Source organism: Oncorhynchus gorbuscha, linkage group LG12 (assembly GCF_021184085.1).
Source record: "Oncorhynchus gorbuscha isolate QuinsamMale2020 ecotype Even-year linkage group LG12, OgorEven_v1.0, whole genome shotgun sequence".
In the NCBI taxonomy this organism is placed as follows: Eukaryota; Metazoa; Chordata; class Actinopteri; order Salmoniformes; family Salmonidae; genus Oncorhynchus; species Oncorhynchus gorbuscha.
Genome location: NC_060184.1, coordinates 619,207 through 640,150, shown reverse-complemented (window position 1 = coordinate 640,150; position 20,944 = coordinate 619,207). Strand labels below are relative to the sequence as shown.

General features: G+C 45.5%; 1 protein-coding gene across 4 annotated transcripts in view; it reads right to left on the bottom strand.

Annotated features, from left to right (window-relative positions):
* Positions 1 to 9,223: 9,223 nt before the first annotated feature.
* The window catches only part of LOC123990447 (DNA (cytosine-5)-methyltransferase 3A-like), a 95,854-nt gene continuing 84,133 nt past the window's right edge, over positions 9,224 to 20,944 (bottom strand). For all 4 annotated transcript variants that reach the window (XM_046290981.1, XM_046290983.1, XM_046290982.1 and 1 more), the window contains one exon: positions 9,224 to 10,996. In XM_046290981.1, coding sequence (XP_046146937.1) covers positions 10,855 to 10,996 — 142 coding nt within the window. In that variant the 3' untranslated portion in view covers positions 9,224 to 10,854. The remainder of the gene's footprint in view (positions 10,997 to 20,944) is intronic.

Genomic DNA, 20,944 nt, shown 5'->3' with positions numbered 1-20,944 from the left:
TAAACATTTTAAAAAGTAGCACAAAATGACATAATAATGAGGCTATAAACAAGGGTTAATTTTCAGTTCGCTGCAGCTATCGACTGGAACGAGCTGCAAAAAAACTTCAAACTGGACAGTTTTATCTCCATCTCTTAGTTCAAAGACTCAATCATGGACACTCTTACTGACAGAAATCCAGAAATCAGAAATCTTGCTTGCTTGTTTGTAGGTGACCAAATACTTATTTTCCACCATAATTTGCAAATAAATTCATAAAAAATCCTACAATGTGATTTTCTGGATTTTTTTCTCTCATTTTGTCTGTCATAGTTGAAGTGCACTTATGATGAAAATTACAGGCCTCTCTCATATTTTTAAGTGGGAGAACTTGCACAATTGGTGGCTGACTAAATACTTTTTTCCCCCACTGTACATATGAGATGGGTAATGCAGTATTTACACACAATTAAAGTGACTAAGATACCGAAGAACAGTATAGAGTACAGTTTATACATATGAGATGAGTAATGCAAGTTACGGAGACATTATTAAAGTGGCTAGTGTTTCATGTCCATAAAGTGGCCAGTGATTCCTAATTTATGTCTATAGGCAGCAGCCTCTGTTGTGCTAGTGATGGCTTTTTAGCAGTCTGATGGCCTTGAGATAGAAGCTGTTTTTCAGTCTCTCGGTCCCAGCTTTGATGTACAAGTACTGACCTCGTCTTCTGGATGATAGCGGGGTGAACAGGCAGTGGCTCGGGTGGTTGATGTCCTTGATGATCCTTTTGGCCTTCCTGTGACATCAGGTGCTGTAGGTGTCATGGAGGGCAGGTAGTTTGCCCCCGGTGATGCGTTGGGCAGACCGCACCACCCTCTGGAGAGCTTTGCGGTTGTGGGCGGTGCAGTTACCATACCAGGCGGTGATACAGCTCAACAGGATGCTCTCAATTGTACATCTGTAAACGTTAGTGAGGGTTTTCAGTGATAAGCCACATTTTTTCAGCCTCCTGAGGTTGAAGAGGCACTGTTGCACCTTCTTCACCACACTGTCTGTATGGGTGGATCAATTCAGTTTGTCAGTGATGTGCACACCGAGGAAGCTTTCCACCTTCTCCACTTCGGTCCCATCGATGTGGATAGGGGGGGGGGGGTGCTCCCTCTGCTGTTTCCTGAGGTCAACAATCATCTCATTAGTTTTGTTAACATTGAGTGAGAGGTTATTTTCCCGGGACCACACTCCCAGGTCCCTCACCTCCTCCCTGTAGGATGTCTTGTCATTGTTGGTAATCAAGCCTACTATGGTTGTGTTGTCTGCAGACTTGATGATCGAGTTGGAGACGTGCATGGCCACGCAGTCATGGGTGAACAGGGAGTACAGGAGAGGGCTGAGCACGCACCCTTGTGGGGTGCTGTGTATAGGATCAGCGAAGAGGTGTTGTTTTCTACCTTCACCACCTGGGGGCGGTACGTCAGGAAGTCCAGGACCCAGTTGTACAGGGCGGGGTTCAGACCCAGGGCCTCGAGCTTGATGATGAGCTTGGAGGGTACTATGGTGTTGAATGCTGAGCCGTAGTCAATGAACAGCATTCTTACATAGGTATGCCTCTTGTCCCCTCTTGTCCAGATGGGATAGGGCACCTGCTAACCATGTGTATGTGACCAATACATTTGATTTAGGGCACACCGGCTCAGTGTTAACAGTATAACTCTGGTTCATAGACACATGATTACTGCATACAATAGCTGTAGGATCAGCTGAGGCATTCAGGGTAGTTAGAGGGACATACATTAGGTTACTTACATTGTGTCTTCCAACACCCCTGGGATAATGTATATTTGCTGAAGCATTATGACAACTCAGCAACACAATGGTGGGGATTAACTGAGCTGGGCTTAGGTCATTGATAAATCATTGTCTCAACGCAGCCTTATAATGCTGTGAAAGGATCCAGGAGCCCAAATCATTTGAGTGGATCACTTCCTCCTTATAATGCTGTGAAAGGATCCAGGAACCCAAGTGATTTGGGTGGATCCCATCCTCCTTATAAAACAACCTTTGTTTCCAGAAGGCATCAACATTGTCAGTAAATGTTTCACCCACAGAGCTGCAATAGTCTGGTAGCCAGTTATGGAGGGATACACGTCTGTTGAACTGTTCAATGTCACGTTTAGGGAGGGCAGAGGGACAGATATTATGGGGCTTTTGTTGGTGTAAAGCAGAGACCCAATCAGTTCTTTAAAATCCGTCTTCAGGTGTTCTGAGCTGCCCTTCATGTCATTGAATCCCACATTAGCTATGATAGACTCAATTTCCTGATACAGGTTTAAAATGTCTGCACAATGTTTGTGCTCCAGGGACTGAGACATTTCTCACTGTTGAACTGCCCAATACAACGCCCGGAGAAGGGAATGGAGAAATCTGACCATGCCTACCCCTCACACAATTGGTTTAACCTTTCACAGGTTGATGAGAAGCAGGATAGCGTACATCTCTTCTTGGGCTTCTTGGGAGGAAATGGCGGGAGTCTTTTAGGTTCCAGTTGTTGTTGCTAGTCAACTTTCAGTGGAGCGTCTGAGCATCTTTTGAATCCCTCCTAAAACCTTGCCTGTTTTGTTTTGGTTGTTAGTTCCCCCTTCAGTTCGAGTGACATTTTTGTTTTTTTTGCAGGGGAATATTTCTTTTAATTTGACCTTTAATTAACTAGGCAATTCTGTCATGTTTTGTCATTGATTGTCATGTCTTGTCCCTGTGCTTCCCCTTCTGTTCGTTTCCCTCTGCTGGTCTTGTTGGGTTCTTTCCCTCTTTCTATCCCTCTCTCTCCCCCTCCCTCTCTCACTCTCCCGCTCTCTCTTCTCTCTATCGTTCCGTTCCTGCTCCCAGCTGTTCCTATTCCCCTAATCAATCATTTAGTCTTCCCACACCTGTTCCCGATCCTTTTCCCTGATTAGAGTCCCTATTTCTCTCCTTGTTTTCCGTTCCTGCCCTGTCGGATCCTTGTCTATATTCACCGTGCTGTGTCTATGTTTTGCCCTGTCGTGTCGTGTTTCCCTCAGATGCTGCGTGGTGAGCAGGTGTCTGAGTCTGCTAGGTTCAAGTGCCTTCCCGAGGCAACCTGCAGTTCTTGATCATGTCTCCAGTCTGTTCTCGTCTTTACGAGTAGTATTATGCCTTTTGTTTTGTTAAGTATCTTACTGGATTAAAGACTCTGTTTTCGCCAAGTCGCTTTTGGGTCCTCATTCACCTGCATGACAGAAGGATCCGACCAAGGAATGGACCCAGCGACTACAGACGTTCGTAACACTGCCGTCGAGATCCAAGGAGCCATGCTCGGCAGACACGAGCAGGAATTGTCTGCTGCTCGCCATGCCGTGGAGAACCTGGCCGCTCAGGTTTCCGACCTCTCTGGACAGTTCCAGAGTCTTCGTCTCGTGCCACCTGTTACTTCCTGGCCTGCCGAGCCTCCAGAACCTAGGGTTAATAACCCACCTTGCTACTCCGGGCAGCCCACTGAGTGCCGCTCCTTTCTCACCCAGTGTGAGATTGTGTTCTCTCTCCAACCCAACACATACTCTAGAGAGAGAGCTCGGTTGCTTACGTCATTTCACTCCTTACTGGCCGGGCTCGAGAGTGGGGCACAGCTATCTGGGAGGCAAGGGCTGATTGCTCTAACAAATACCAGAACTTTAAAGAGGAGATGATTCGGGTTTTTGACCGTTCAGTTTTTGGTAGGGAGGCTTCTAGGGCCCTGGCTTCCCTATGCCAAGGTGATCGATCCATAACGGATTACTCTATTGAGTTTCGCACTCTTGCTGCCTCTAGTGAGTGGAACGAGCCGGCGCTGCTCGCTCGTTTTCTGGAGGGACTCCACGCAGTGGTTAAGGAGGAGATTCTCTCCCGGGAGGTTCCTTCAGAGGTGGACTCTTTGATTGCTCTCGCCATCCGCATAGAACGACGGGTAGATCTTCGTCACCGGGCTCGTGGAAGAGAGCTCGCATCAACGGTGTTTCCCTGCTCCGCATCGCAACCATCTCCCTCCTCTGGCTCAGAGACTGAGCCCATGCAGCTGGGAGGGATTCGCATCTCGACAAGGAGAGGGAACGGAGGATCACCAACCGCCTGTGCCTCTATTGCGGATTTGATGGACATTTTGTCAATTCATGTCCAGTTAAAGGCCAGAGCTCATCAGTAAGCGGAGGGCTACTGGTGAGCGCTACTACTCAGGTCTCTTCATCTAGATCATGTACTACTATGTCGGTCCATCTACGCTGGACCGGTTCGGGTGCTACATGCAGTGCCTTGATTGACTCTGGGGCTGAGGGTTGTTTCATGGACGAAGCATGGGCTCGGAAACATGACATTCCTTTCAGACAGTTAGACAAGCCTACGCCTATGTTTGCCTTAGATGGTAGTCATCTTCCCAGTATCAGATTTGAGACACTACCTTTAACTCTCACAGTATCTGGTAACCACAGTGAGACTATTTCTTTTTTGATTTTTCGTTCACCTTTTACACCTGTTGTTTTGGGTCATCCCTGGCTAGTATGTCATAATCCTTCTATTAATTGGTCTAGTAATTCTATCCTATCCTGGAACGTTTCTTGTCATGTGAAGTGTTTAATGTCTGCCATTCCTCCCATTTCTTCTGTCCCCACTTCTCAGGAGGAACCTGGCGATTTGACAGGAGTGCCGGAGGAATATCATGATCTGCGCACGGTCTTCAGTCGGTCCCGAGCCAACTCCCTTCCTCCTCACCGGTCGTATGATTGTAGTATTGATCTCCTTCCGGGGACCACTCCTCCTCGGGGTAGACTATACTCTCTGTCGGCTCCCGAACGTAAGGCTCTCGAGGATTATTTATCTGTGTCTCTTGACGCCGGTACCATAGTGCCTTCTTCCTCTCCGGCCGGGGCGGGGTTCTTTTTTGTTAAAAAGAAGGACGGTACTCTGCGCCCCTGCGTGGATTATCGAGGGCTGAATGACATAACGGTTAAGAATCGTTATCCGCTTCCCCTTATGTCATCAGCCTTCGAGATTCTGCAGGGAGCCAGGTGCTTTACTAAGTTGGACCTTCGTAACGCTTACCATCTCGTGCGCATCAGAGAGGGGGACGAGTGGAAAACGGCGTTTAACACTCCGTTAGGGCATTTTGAGTACCGGGTTCTGCCGTTTGGTCTCGCCAATGCGCCAGCTGTTTTTCAGGCATTAGTTAATGATGTTCTGAGAGACATGCTGAACATCTTTGTTTTTGTCTATCTTGACGATATCCTGATTTTTTCACCGTCACTCGAGATTCATGTTCAGCACGTTCGACGTGTTCTACAGCGCCTTTTAGAGAATTGTCTCTACGTTAAGGCTGAGAAGTGCTCTTTTCATGTCTCCTCCGTTACTTTTCTCGGTTCCGTTATTTCCGCTGAAGGCATTCAGATGGATTCCGCTAAGGTCCAAGCTGTCAGTGATTGGCCCGTTCCAAGGTCACGTGTCGAGTTGCAGCGCTTTTTAGGTTTCGCTAATTTCTATCGGCGTTTCATTCGTAATTTCGGTCAAGTTGCTGCCCCTCTCACAGCTCTTACTTCTGTCAAGACGTGTTTTAAGTGGTCCGGTTCCGCCCAGGGAGCTTTTGATCTTCTAAAAGAACGTTTTACGTCCGCTCCTATCCTCGTTACTCCTGACGTCACTAGACAATTCATTGTCGAGGTTGACGCTTCAGAGGTAGGCGTGGGAGCCATTCTATCCCAGCGCTTCCAGTCTGACGATAAGGTTCATCCTTGCGCTTATTTTTCTCATCGCCTGTCGCCATCTGAGCGCAACTATGATGTGGGTAACCGTGAACTGCTCGCCATCCGCTTAGCCCTAGGCGAATGGCGACAGTGGTTGGAGGGGGCGACCGTTCCTTTTGTCGTTTGGACAGACCATAAGAACCTTGAGTACATCCGTTCTGCCAAACGACTTAATGCCCGTCAAGCTCGTTGGGCGTTGTTTTTCGCTCGTTTCGAGTTTGTGATTTCTTACCGTCCGGGTAGCAAGAACACCAAGCCTGATGCCTTATCCCGTCTGTTTAGTTCTTCTGTGGCTTCTACTGATCCCGAGGGGATTCTTCCTTATGGGCGTGTTGTCGGGTTGACAGTCTGGGGAATTGAAAGACAGGTTAAGCAAGCACTCACGCACACTGCGTCGCCGCGCGCTTGTCCTAGTAACCTCCTTTTCGTTCCTGTTTCCACTCGTCTGGCTGTTCTTCAGTGGGCTCACTCTGCCAAGTTAGCTGGTCATCCCGGTGTTCGAGGCACTCTTGCGTCTATTCGCCAGCGCTTTTGGTGGCCGACTCAGGAGCGTGACACGCGCCGTTTCGTGGCTGCTTGTTCGGACTGCGCGCAGACTAAGTCGGGTAACTCTCCTCCTGCCGGTCGTCTCAGACCACTCCCCATTCCTTCTCGACCATGGTCTCACATCGCCCTAGACTTCATTACCGGTCTGCATTTGTCTGCGGGGAAGACTGTGATTCTTACGGTTGTCGATAGGTTCTCTAAGGCGGCACATTTCATTCCCCTCGCTAAACTTCCTTCCGCTAAGGAGACGGCACAAATCATTATCGAGAATGTGTTCAGAATTCATGGCCTCCCGTTAGACGCCGTTTCAGACAGAGGCCCGCAATTCACGTCACAGTTTTGGAGGGAGTTCTGTCGTTTGATTGGTGCGTCCGTCAGTCTCTCTTCCGGGTTTCATCCCCAGTCTAACGGTCAAGCAGAGAGGGCCAATCAGACGATTGGTCGCATACTACGCAGCCTTTCTTTCAGAAACCCTGCGTCTTGGGCAGAACAGCTCCCCTGGGCAGAATACGCTCACAACTCGCTTCCTTCGTCTGCTACCGGGTTATCTCCGTTTCAGAGTAGTCTGGGTTACCAGCCTCCTCTATTCTCTTCCCAGCTTGCCGAGTCCAGCGTTCCCTCCGCTCAAGCGTTTGTCCAACGTTGTGAGCGCACCTGGAGGAGGGTGAGGTCTGCACTTTGCCGTTACAGGGCACAGACTGTGAGAGCCGCCAATAAACGCAGGATTAAGAGTCCAAGGTATTGTTGCGGCCAGAGAGTGTGGCTTTCCACTCGCAACCTTCCTCTTACGACAGCTTCTCGTAAGTTGACTCCGCGGTTCATTGGTCCGTTCCGTGTCTCCCAGGTCGTCAATCCTGTCGCTGTGCGACTGCTTCTTCCGCGACATCTTCGTCGCGTCCATCCTGTCTTCCATGTCTCCTGTGTCAAGCCCTTTCTTCGCACCCCGTTCGTCTTCCCTCCCCCTCCCGTCCTTGTCGAGAGCGCACCTATTTACAAGGTACATAAGATCATGGACATGCGTTCTCGGGGACGGGGTCACCAATACTTAGTGGATTGGGAGGGTTACGGTCCTGAGGAGAGGAGTTGGGTTCCGTCTCGGGACGTGCTGGACCGTTCACTCATTGATGATTTCCTCCGTTGCCGCCAGGATTCCTCCTCGAGTGCGCCAGGAGGCGCTCGGTGAGTGGGGGTACTGTCATGTTTTGTCATTGATTGTCATGTCTTGTCCCTGTGCTTCCCCTTCTGTTCGTTTCCCTCTGCTGGTCTTGTTGGGTTCTTTCCCTCTTTCTATCCCTCTCTCTCCCCCTCCCTCTCTCACTCTCCCGCTCTCTCTTCTCTCTATCGTTCCGTTCCTGCTCCCAGCTGTTCCTATTCCCCTAATCAATCATTTAGTCTTCCCACACCTGTTCCCGATCCTTTTCCCTGATTAGAGTCCCTATTTCTCTCCTTGTTTTCCGTTCCTGCCCTGTCGGATCCTTGTCTATATTCACCGTGCTGTGTCTATGTTTTGCCCTGTCGTGTCGTGTTTCCCTCAGATGCTGCGTGGTGAGCAGGTGTCTGAGTCTGCTAGGTTCAAGTGCCTTCCCGAGGCAACCTGCAGTTCTTGATCATGTCTCCAGTCTGTTCTCGTCTTTACGAGTAGTATTATGCCTTTTGTTTTGTTAAGTATCTTACTGGATTAAAGACTCTGTTTTCGCCAAGTCGCTTTTGGGTCCTCATTCACCTGCATGACAAATTCAGTTAAGAACACATTCTTATTTAAGGAACAACTTTCAAAGCAGAATTACAGTTCAATTGTTCCTCAACTATATAGTATGATATACAATTTTGTAGCTCTGAGTCTCTACTTTTATTCAATGTTAAAAATTTAAAAAATCAAAGGATTTTGCTACATACTTCATCCAGGTGGTGGGTCACATATTTTAGCATTTTCATACCTTTATTTAACTAGACAAGTCAGTTAAGAACTAATTATTACTTTATATTTATTTAACTAGACAAGTCAGTTAAGAACTAATTCTTATTTTCAATGACGGCCTAGGAACAGTGGGTTAACTGCCTTGTTCAGCGGCAGAACGACATATTTGAACCTTGTCAGCTCAGGGACTCGATCTTGCAGACTTTCAGTTACTAGTCCAACGCTCTAACCACTAGGCTGCTTTGGGACCATTTCTGTTGGTTTGGGGACTTGGACATTCTGACATTTATTTGGGGCTAATTTAATTGGTTTTGTGAATTTATACACTTTTAATATAATATCTGATTATTTTTCTCACTTGATTAATTTTGTCTGTTTTGCTTCAGTCACTCTCATAGGAAAACAGTATTTATTTTATATGGTAGCATAGTTTACAATCCAAACTGATTATTACAATGTTCCCACCAGACTGTTCCCACAACCTAATGAAACATTCTGGGAACCTTTTAAAGAACAGACTAAATGTGTTCTGGGAACGTTCTTGTAACACCAGGTGAATGTTTTTGGCACTGTAAAGAAAAGTTGTAGAATCAGCAACACAACAGGAACATATTATTATTATATTATTATTATTATATATATTGTGATGTTCCCACCAGACTGTTCCCACAACCTAATGAAACATTCTGGGAACCTTTTAAAGAACACATTACATATGTTTATAGGAACGTTCTAGCAACATCATGCAAATGTTTTATACAAACATACAAACTTTTGGGGAATATTCTATTGTGGTTGTTAAATGTTACATGAAATATCCTTGGAATGTTCTCTTAAAACACATTTGATAAATAAATATATGATATCATTCTAATGTTACATAAAACCCTAACTAGAACTTAATGGGAATCTGAGCTAACGTTCTGGGAATGTTCCCGGTTTGCTGGGGAGGAGGAAGGTATATGTACCATAATACACGATCAGTGTGCCAGACATTATATCTAGGCTAAAACATGAATCCTTTATTCATTACAGGTTCAAGTACAAAGTTAAAATGCCTTTAGTTATTCTGCTTTAGTTATTCTGCATACAAGATACAAGAGTACATAATATTGCCTTTGACTCTCTACCACAACTAAATACAGCCATTGGAAAGACAACCTTATTCTAACTATAGATCTGATATATTCTATTTTTATTTTATTTTAGCACCTTTTGAAACATCACCGGACCTTCCTCTTCAAAACACATTTCATTACACCCGTGAGAGGAGCGTGCATGTCTGTGTGTGACAGCCTGCTTGGACTCCACCCTGTTAAAACTCCCAACGGGTGATACCCTCGTTGACTTATCACCTGTCATTCAAATAACCACCAGTAAATCACATCAAACAACAAATAAACATCCCACCCCCTGCCCCCAAGCCCCTCCCCCTACAGTACAACAGACCACTCACTATACTGACAGATAGTAATTGATGGTAACCCATAGTAACCATGTTACCGTAAGCAAGCACCTTATGACATAACGCCCCACTGCACCATGGGAGACAGCTGTGTTTGCGCATGACGGAGCACAGGGTTGGAAACAGCTCATCACAACTGTGTTTGTGTGTATGTGTGTGTTTGTGTGTGTGTGTGTGTGTGTGTGTGTGTGTGTGTGTGTGTGTGTGTGTGTGTGTGTGTGTGTGTGTGTGTGTGTGTGTGTGTGTGTGTGTGTGTGTGTGTGTGTGTGTGTGTGTGTGTGTGTGTGTGTGTGTGTGTGTGTGTGTGTGTGTGTGTGTGTGTGTGTGTGTGTGTGTGTGTGTGTGTGCGTGCGTGCGCGTGTGTGTGTGCAGCAAACTGTGTAACCCACTAGTGTGACTGACTGCTGGGTAAACCTGGATTGTCTGTGCGCCACGAGACCATGTTAGCCCACTGAACTAAAGAATAGGCTCTCTCTGGGCGCTAACCTGAGTCCTCAGGTCTCAGGCAAGTTAATCGTCATGCTGAACTACCTCCACAACGCTTAACTGTAGAACACTGACCTCTAACCCCTGACCTCTAACCCCTCTGCTACGCTGCACTTAGAGACAGTAGAAAACAAGCTGCTACCTGAAGAGAAAGAAACACTGCAAACTAATGAAACTACTGAACAAAGACCTGGTAGTGACCTGTGTATGTGTGTGTGTGTGTAGCACCATAGATTTGATTAACAGGAGGGAGATGTAGAGGAGATTAAGCACCACTGAGTGTTGAAGCACCTTTGTCAACTAGCACCATGGAATCTGAGGTGTGAGTGACAGAGAGACTGGAAGAGAGACAGTCCATGTTGTCGGAGTATTGTTTTGTGGCTGGATAACAGGTTTAGTTTGTGATTGGGTAGCACCAGGGTTGGGGCGTATCCTGGCTTGTGATTGGTTAACACCGGGGCGGGGCTGGAAGCTTTCTGGTTGGGCATCGGCCTGTGGGTCATGGGCTGGGCTCCAGGCTGAGAACTCTTTCAGTTGAGGTGTGCGTGTGTGTGCGTGTGTGTGTGTGTGTGTGTGTGTGTGTGTGTGTGTGTGTGTGTGTGTGTGTGTGTGTGTGTGTGTGTGTGTGTGTGTGTGTGTGTGTGTGTGTGTGTGTGTGTGTGTGTGTGTGTGTGTGTGTATTAGTTGCAGGCGAAGTACTCTTTGAGTGGGGCGAAGAGGTGTCGTATGACTGGAACGCTCCAGGACCGCCCCAACAGACGCTGTCTGGAGAGACGACTCATGTTGGACACATCTGTGTAGTGGACCGGGAACCCAAAAACCCTGCAGAGGTAAGAGGTCAGAGGTTACAAAAGCCAAAATATAAAATGAATTGAAATAGTATAACTGTTTTAGAGATAGTAGAACTAAAGTAGAGATAGTAGAACTACAGTAGAGACAGTATAACTGTATTAGAGATAGTAGAACTACAGTAGAGACAGTATAACTACAGTATAACTGTATTAGAGATAGTAGAACTACAGTAGAGATAGTGGAACTACAGTAGAGACAGTATAACTAAAGTAGAGATAGTATAACTACAGTATAACTGTATTAGAGACAGTAGAACTACAGTAGAGATAGTGGAACTACAGTAGAGACAGTATAACTGTATTAGAGATAGTAGAACTAAAGTAGAACTACAGTAGAGACAGTATAACTAAAGTAGAGATAGTAGAACTATAGTAGAACTACAGTAGAGACAGTATAACTGTATTAGAGATAGTAGAACTACAGTAGAGACAGTATAACTGTATTAGAGATAGTAGAACTACAGTAGAGACAGTATAACTGTATTAGAGATAGAAGAACTAAAGTAGAGACAGTATAACTGTATTAGAGATAGTAGAACTGAAAAAACAGCTAGTATAATAGAGACAGTAGAACCATGGTAGAGCTACCATAGAGATAGTAGAGCTAGATATAATATAACTAAAGTAGAAAAACAAAAGACAGTAGAACTAAAGATAGGATGACTAGAGTAGAGATGGTATAACTAGAGTAGAGACAGGAGATCTAGAATAGATACAGTAGAACTAGAGTAGAGACAATAGAACTAGACATAGTAGATCTAGAGTAGACAGCAGAACTAGACAATAGAACTACAGTAGAGATAGCAGACCTAGAGTAGAGACAGTAGAACTAAAGTAGAGACAGGTGAACTAAAGTAGAGAAGGTAGATGTAGAGTAGAGACAGTAGACCTAGAGAAGAGACGCTATAACTAGAGTAGAGACAGTAGAACTAAAGTAGAGACAGTAGAACTAAAGTAGAGACAGTTGAACTAAAGTAGATACAGTAGAGCTAGAGTAGAGATAAAAGAACGAGAAGAGATAGTATAAGTAGAGTAGAGACAGTAGAACTAAAGTAGAGAGAATAGAACTCGAATAACGATAATAGAACTAGAGTAGAGACATTATAACTAGAGTAGAGATAACATAACTAGAGTAGAGACATTATAACTAGAGTAGAGATAATATAACTAGAGTAGAGATAATATAACTAGAGTAGAGACAGTAGACCTTAGCTATGCGCATGTTGATCTTAGGCTTGTGTGGGGCTGCTCGGCCATGGAAACCCATTTCATGAAGCTCCCAACGAACAGTTCTTGTGTTGGCATTGCTTCCAGAGACAGTTTGGAACTCGAAAGTGATTGTTGCAACCAAGGACAGATTTTTACGCATGTCAGCACTTGAAGGTCTCGTTCTGTGAGCTTGTGAGGCCTACCTCTTTGCGGCTGAGCCGTTGTTGCTCCTACATATTTCCACATAAAAAATAACAGCACTTACAGTTGACCAGGACAGCTCTAGCAGGGCAGAAATGTGATGAACTGGCTTGTTGGAAAGGTGGCATCCCATGATGGGACCATGTTGAAAGTAACTGAGCTCTTTAGTAAGGCCATTCTACTGACATTGCTTGTCTATGGAGATTGCAAGGATGTGTGCTCAATTCTATATTCGTGAGCAACGAGTGTATATCAAAAAAAGCTGAAACCGTACTGCAGTGCATCTCTTCCTCATGGACTGCACCAGATTGGCCAGTTCTTGCTGTGAGATGTTACCCCACTCTTCCACCAAGGCACCTGCAAGTTCCCGGACATTTCTGGGGGGAATGGCCCTAGCCCTCACCCTCCGATCCAACAGGTCCCAGATGTGCTCAATGGGATTGAGATCCGGGCTCTTCACTGGCCATAGCAGAACACTGACATTCCTGTCTTGCAGGAAATCACGCACAGAACGACCAGTATGGCTAGTGGCAATGTCATGCTGGAGGGTCATGTCAGGATGAGCCTGCAGGAAGGGTACCACATGAGGGAGGAGGATGTCTTCCCTGTAACGCACAGCGTTGGGATTACCTGCAATGACAACGAGCTCAGTCCGATTATGCTGTGACACACCGCCCCAGACCATGACGGACCCTCCATCTCCAAATCGATCTCGCTCCAGAATGCAGGCCTCAGTGTAATCCTAGGCATCATTCTTTTGGTATTTTTTGAGTCAGTAGAAAGGCCTCTTTAGTGTGCTAAGTTTTCATAATTGTGACCTTAATTGCCTTCCGTCTGTAGGCTGTTGGTGTCTTAATGACCGTTCCACAGGTGCATGTTCATTAATCGTTTATGGTTCATTGAACAAGCACGGAAAACAGTGTTTAAACCCTTTACAATGAAGATCTTAGAAGTTATTTGGATTTTAACTAATTATCTTTGAAAGACAGGGTCCTGAAAAAGGGACGTTTCTTTTTTTGCTGAGTTTATATACTACCGTTCAAAGGTTTGGGGTCACTTAGAAATCTCCACATTTATTGTCCATTAAAATAACATCAAATTGATCAGAAATATGACATTGTTAATGTTGTAAATGACCATTGTAGCTGGAAACGGCAGATTTTTATGGAATATCTACAGTGGGGCAAAAAAGTATTTAGTCAGCCACCAATTGTACAAGTTCTCCCACTTAAAAATATGAGAGAGGCCTGTAATTTTCATCATAGATTTTTTTCCCCAGAAAATCACATTGTAGGATTTTTAATGAATTTATTTGCAAATTATGGTGGAAAATAAGTATTTGGTCAATAACAAAAGTTATAATATAATATAATAATAATCTCAATACTTTGTTATATACCCTTTGTTGACAACGACAGAGGTCAAACGTTTTCTGTAAGTCTTCACAAGATTTTCACACACCGTTGCTGGTATTTTGGCCCATTCCTCCATGCAGATCTCCTCTAGAGCAGTGATGTTTTGGGGCTGTTGCTGGGCAACACGGACTTTCAACTCCCTCCAAAGATTTTCTATGGGGTTGAGATCTGGAGACTGGCTAGGCCACTCCAGGACCTTGAAATGCTTCTTGCGAAGCCACTCCTTCGTTGCCCGATGTGTTTGGGATCATTGTCATGCTGAAAGACCCAGCCACGTTTCATCTTCAATGCCCTTGCTGATGGTAGGCTTTGTTACTTTGGTCCCAGCTCTCTGCAGGTCATTCACTAGGTCCCCCCTGTGGTTCTGGGATTTTTGCTCACCGTTCTTGTGATCATTTTGACCCCACGGGGTGAGATCTTGCGTGGAGCCCCAGATTGAGGGAGATTATCAGTGGTCTTGTATGTCTTCCATTTCCTAATAATTGCTCCCACAGTTGATTTCTTCAAACCAAGCTGCTTACCTATTGCAGATTCAGTCTTCCCAGCCTGGTGCAGGTCTACAATTTAGTTTCTGGTATCATTTGACAGCTCTTTGGTCTTGGCCATAGTGGAGTTTGGAGTGTGATTGTTTGAAGTTGTGGCCAGGTGTCTTTTATACTGATAACAAGTTCAAACAGGTGCCATTAATACAGGTAACGAGTGGAGGACAGAGGAGCCTCTTAAAGAAGAAGTTACAGGTCTGTGAGAGCCAGAAATCTTGCTTGTTTGTAGGTGACCAAATACTTATTTTCCACCATAATTTGCAAATAAATTCATCAAAAATCCTATAATGTGATTTTCTGTAATTGTTTTCTCATTTTGTCTGTCATAGTTGAAGTGTACCTATGATGAAAATTACAGGCCTCTCTCATCTTTTTAAGTGGGAGAACTTGCACAATTGGTGGCTGACTAAATACTTTTTTGCCACACTGTACATAGAAGTATAGAGGCCCATTATCAGCAACCATCACTCATGTGTTCCAATGACACGTTGTGTTAGCTAATCCAAGTTTATCATTTTAAAAGGCTAATTGATCATTAGAAAACCCTTTTGCAATTATGTTAGTACAGCTGAAAACTGTTGTTTTGATTAAAGAAGCAATAAAACTGGCCTTCTTTAGACCAGGTGAGTATCTGTACACAGCCCATCTGTAAATAGCCCACCCAACTACCACATCCCCATATTGTTATTTATTTTTGACCCAGTATCCCACATCAACGTCTGCATACCTATCAATATGGCAGAAATGTTTTGGTACCCTTCCCCAGATCTGTTCCTCGACACAATCCTGTCTCGATGGTCACTCTGACAGAGCTCCAGAGTTCCTCTGAGGAGAATAGAGAAGATTCCAGAAGCAAATGATCTCTGCAGCACTCCACCAATCAGGCCTTTATTTTAGAGTGACCAGACAGAAGCCACTCCTCAGTAAAAGGCACATGACAGCCAGCTTGGAATTTGCCAAAACGAACCTAAAGGATTCTCAGACTATGAGAAACAAGATTCTCTGGTCTGATGGAACCAAGAGTGAACTCTTTGGCCTGAATGACAAGCGTCACGCCTGGAGGAAACCTGGCAAAATTCCAACGGTGAAGCATGGTGGTGGGGATGTTTTTCCGCGCCAGCAACTGGGAGACTAGTCAAGATTGAGGGAAAGATGAACAGAGCAAAGTACAGAGATATTCTTGATGAAAACCAGTGATACTGTGCAGCGATACTTCCCATCCAACCTGACAGATCTTGAGAGGATCTGCAGAGAAGAATGGGAGAAACTCCCCAAATACAGGTGTGTCAAGCTTGTAGCGTCATACCCAAGAAGACTTGAGGCTGTAAACGCTGCAAAAGGTGTTTCAACAAAGTACTGAGTAAAGGGTCTGAATACTTATGTAAATGTGATATAGGGTTGTGTTTGTAGATTGATGAGGGAAAAAAACAATTTAATACATTTTAGAATAAGGCTGTAATGTAACAAAATGTAGGATAGGGGTCAGGGGTTACCTCACCATCTCAGTATAGTTAGGTTAGGGGTTACCTCTCCATCTCAGTATAGTTATGTCAGGGGTCAGGAGTTACCTCTCCATCTCAGTATAGTTTGGTCAGGGGTCAGAGATCACCTCTCCATCTCAGTATAGTTAGGTCAGGAGTAACCTCTCCATCTCAGTATAGTTAGGTCAAGGGTTACCTCTCCATCTCAGTATAGTTAGGTCAAGGGTTACCTCTCCATCTCAGTATAGTTAGGTCAGGGGTCAGGGGTTACCTCTCCATCTCAGTATAGTTAGGTTAGGGGTCAAGGGTTACCTCACCATCTCAGTATAGTTAGGTCAAGGGTCAAGGGTTACCTCACCATCTCAGTATAGTTAGGTCAAGGGTTACCTCACCATCTCAGTATAGTTAGGTCAGGAGTCAAGGGTTACCTCTCCATCTCAGTATAGTTAGGTCAGGGGTCAGGGGTTACCTCTCCATCTCAGTATAGTTAGGTCAAGGGTTACCTCACCATCTCAGTATAGTTAGGTCAGGAGTCAAGGGTTACCTCTCCATCTCAGTATAGTTAGGTCAGGTGTCAAGGGTTACCTCACCATCTCAGTATAGTTAGGTCAAGGGTTACCTCACCATCTCAGTATAGTTAGGTCAGGGGTCAAGGGTTACCTCTCCATCTCAGTATAGTTAGGTCAGGGGTCAGGGGTTACCTCTCCATCTCAGTATAGTTAGGTCAGGGGTCAAGGGTTACCTCTCCATCTCAGTATAGTTAGGTCAGGGGTCAGGGTTTACCTCTCCATCTCAGTATAGTTAGGTTAGGGGTCAAGGATTACCTCTCCATCTCAGTATAGTTAGGTCAGGGGTCAGGGGTAACCTCTCCATCTCAGTATAGTTAGGTCAGGGGTCAAGGGTTACCTCCTCATCTCAGTATAGTTAGGTCAGGGGTCAGGGGTTACCTCTCCATCTCAGTATAGTTAGGTCAGGGGTCAAGGGTTACCTCTCCATCTCAGTATAGTTAGGTCAGGGGTCAAGGGTTACCTCTCCATCTCAGTATAGTTAGGTCAGGGGTCAGGGGTTACCTCTCCATCTCAGTATAGTTAGGTCAGGGGTTACCGCTCCATCTCAGTATAGTTAGGTCAGGGGTCAAGGGTTACCTCTCCATCTCAGTATAGTTAGGTCAGGGGTCAAGGGTTACCTCTCCATCTCAGTATAGTTAGGTCAGGGGTCAAGGGTTACCTCTCCATCTCAGTAGAGCTAGGTTAGGGGTCAGGGGTTACCTCACCATCTCAGTATAGTTAGGTCAGGGGTCAAGGGTTACCTCTCCATCTCAGTATAGTTAGGTCAGGAGTTACCTCTCCATCTCAGTATAGTTAGGTCAGGGGTTACCTCTCCATCTCAGTATAGTTAGGTCAGGGGTTACCTCTCCATCTCAGTATAGTTAGGTTAGGGGTTACCTCTCCATCTCAGTATAGTTAGGTCAGGGGTCAGGGGTTACCTCTCCATCTCAGTATAGTTTGGTTAGGGGTCAGGGGTTACCTCTCCATCTCAGTATAGTTAGGTCAAGGGTTACCTCTCCATCTCAGTATAGTTTGGTTAGGGGTCAGGGGTTACCTCTCCATCTCAGTATAGTTAGGTCAGGGGTTACCTCTCCATCTCAGTATAGTTAGGTCAGGGGTTACCTCTCCATCTCAGTATAGTTAGGTCAGGGGTTACCTCTCCATCTCAGTATAGTTAGGTCAGGGGTTACCTCTCCATCTCAGTATAGTTAGGTCAGGGGTTACCTCTCCATCTCAGTATAGTTAGGTTAGGGGTCAAGGGTTACCTCTCCATCTCAGTATAGTTAGGTCAGGGGTTACCTCTCCATCTCAGTATAGTTAGGTCAGGGGTCAAGGGTTACCTCTCAAATCTCAGTATAGTTAGGTCAGGGGGCAGGGGTTACCTCTCCATCTCAGTATAGTTAGGTCAGGGATCAAGGGTTACCTCTCCATCTCAGTATAGTTAGGTCAGGGGTCAAGGGTTACCTCTCCATCTCAGTATAGTTAGGTCAGGGGTCAAGGGTTACCTCTCCATCTCAGTAGAGCTAGGTTAGGGGTCAGGGGTTACCTCACCATCTCAGTATAGTTAGGTCAGGGGTCAAGGGTTACCTCTCCATCTCAGTATAGTTAGGTCAGGAGTTACCTCTCCATCTCAGTATAGTTAGGTCAGGGGTCAGGGGTTACCTCTCCATCTCAGTATAGTTAGGTTAGGGGTCAGGGGTTACCTCTCCATCTCAGTATAGTTTGGTCAGCGGTTACCTTTCCTTCTCAGTATAGTTAGGTCAGGGGTCAGAGGTTACCTCTCCATCTCAGTATAGTTAGGTCAGGGGTTACCTCTCCATCTCAGTATAGTTAGGTCAGGAGTTACCTCTCCATCTCAGTATAGTTAGATTAGCGGTCAGGGGTCACCTCTCCATCTCAGTATAGTTAGGTAAGGAGTTACCTCTCCATCTCAGTATAGTTAGGTCAGGAGTTACCTCTCCATCTCAGTATAGTTAGGTCAGGAGTTACCTCTCCATCTCAGTATAGTTAGATTAGCGGTCAGGGGTTACCTCTCCATCTCAGTAGAGCTAGGTTAGGGGTCAAGGGTTACCTCTCCATCTCAGTAGAGCTAGGTAAGGGGTCAGGGGTTAACTCACCATCTCAGTATAGTTAGGTTAGGGGTCAGGGGTTACCTCTCCATCTTAGTAGAGATAGGTTAGGGGTCAAGGGTTACCTTTCCATCTCAGTAGAGCTAGGTTAGGGGTCAGGGGTTACCTTTCCATCTCAGTATAGTTAGGTCAGGGGTCATGGGTTACCTCTCCATCTCAGTATAGTTAGGTCAGGAGTTACCTCTCCATCTCAGTAGTTTGGACAGGGGTTACCTTTCCTTCTCAGTATAGTTAGGTCAGGGGTCAGAGGTTACCTCTCCATCTCAGTATAGTTAGGTCAGGGGTCAGGGGTTACCTCTCCATCTCAGTATAGTTATGTCAGGGGTCAGGAGTTACCTCTCCATCTCAGTATAGTTTGGTTAGGGGTCAGGGGTTACCTCTCCATCTCAGTTTAGTTAGGTCAGGGGTCAGGAGTTACCTCACCATCTCAGTATAGTTTGGTTAGGGGTCAGCGGGTTACCTCTCCATCTCAGTATAGTTAGGTCAGGGGTTACCTACCTCTCCATCTCAGTATTGTGTTATATTAGGGGTCAAGGGTTACCTTTCCATCTCAGTAGAGCTAGGTTAGGGGTCAGGGGTTACCTTTACATCTCAGTATAGTTAGGTCAGGGGTCAGGGGTTACCTCTCCATCTCAGTATAGTTTGGTCAGGGGTCAGGGGTTACCTCTCCATTTCAGTATAGTTAAGTCAGGGGTCAGAGGTTACCTTTCCATCTCAGTCTATTTAGGTTAGCCTAGTGGTTAGAGTGTTGGACTAGTAACCAAAAGGTTGCAAGTTCGGATCCCCGAGCTGACAAGGTACAAATCTATCGTTCTGCCCCTGAACAGTTAAGAACAAAATAATTTGTTCTTAACTGACTTGCCCAGTAAAATGAAGGTAAAAAATAAATAAAAAAAGGGGTCAAGGGTTACCTCTCCATCTCAGTATTTTGTTAGATTAGGGGTCAAGGGTTACCTTTCCATCTCAGTATAGTTAGGTTATGGGTCAAGGGTTACCTCTCCATCTCAGTATAGTTAGGTTAGGGGTCAGGGGTTACCTTTCCATCTCAGTATAGTTAGATTAGCGGTCAGGAGTTACCTCTCCATCTCAGTATAGTTAGGTCAGGGATCAAGGGTTACCTCTCCATCTCAGTATAGTTAGGTCAGGGGTCAAGGGTTACCTCTCCATCTCAGTAGAGCTAGGTAAGGGGTCAGGGGTTAACTCACCATCTCAGTATAGTTAGGTTAGGGGTCAGGGGTTACCTCTCCATCTTAGTAGAGATAGGTTAGGGGTCAAGGGTTACCTTTCCATCTCAGTAGAGCTAGGTTAGGGGTCAGGGGTTACCTTTCCATCTCAGTATAGTTAGGTCAGGGGTCATGGGTTACCTCTCCATCTCAGTATAGTTAGGTCAGGAGTTACCTCTCCATCTCAGTAGTTTGGACAGGGGTTACCTTTCCTTCTCAGTATAGTTAGGTCAGGGGTCAGAGGTTACCTCTCCATCTCAGTATAGTTAGGTCAGGGGTCAGGGGTTACCTCTCCATCTCAGTATAGTTATGTCAGGGGTCAGGAGTTACCTCTCCATCTCAGTATAGTTTGGTTAGGGGTCAGGGGTTACCTCTCCATCTCAGTTTAGTTAGGTCAGGGGTCAGGAGTTACCTCACCATCTCAGTATAGTTTGGTTAGGGGTCAGGGGTTACCTCTCCATCTCAGTATAGTTAGGTCAGGGGTTACCTACCTCTCCATCTCAGTATTGTGTTATATTAGGGGTCAAGGGTTACCTTTCCATCTCAGTAGAGCTAGGTTAGGGGTCAGGGGTTACCTTTACATCTCAGTATAGTTAGGTCAGGGGTCAGGGGTTACCTCTCCATCTCAGTATAGTTTGGTCAGGGGTCAGGGGTTACCTCTCCATTTCAGTATAGTTAAGTCAGGGGTCAGAGGTTACCTTTCCATCTCAGTCTATTTAGGTTAGCCTAGTGGTTAGAGTGTTGGACTAGTAACCAAAAGGTTGCAAGTTCGGATCCCCGAGCTGACAAGGTACAAATCTGTCGTTCTGCCCCTGAACAGTTAAGAACAAAATAATTTGTTCTTAACTGACTTGCCCAGTAAAATGAAGGTAAAAAATAAATAAAAAAAGGGGTCAAGGGTTACCTCTCCATCTCAGTATTTTGTTAGATTAGGGGTCAAGGGTTACCTTTCCATCTCAGTATAGTTAGGTTATGGGTCAAGGGTTACCTCTCCATCTCAGTATAGTTAGGTTAGGGGTCAGGGGTTACCTTTCCATCTCAGTATAGTTAGATTAGCGGTCAGGAGTTACCTCTCCATCTCAGTATAGTTAGGTCAGGGGTCAGGGGTTACCTCACCATCTCAGTTTAGTTAGGTTAGGGGTCAGGGGTTATCTTTCAATATCAGTATAGT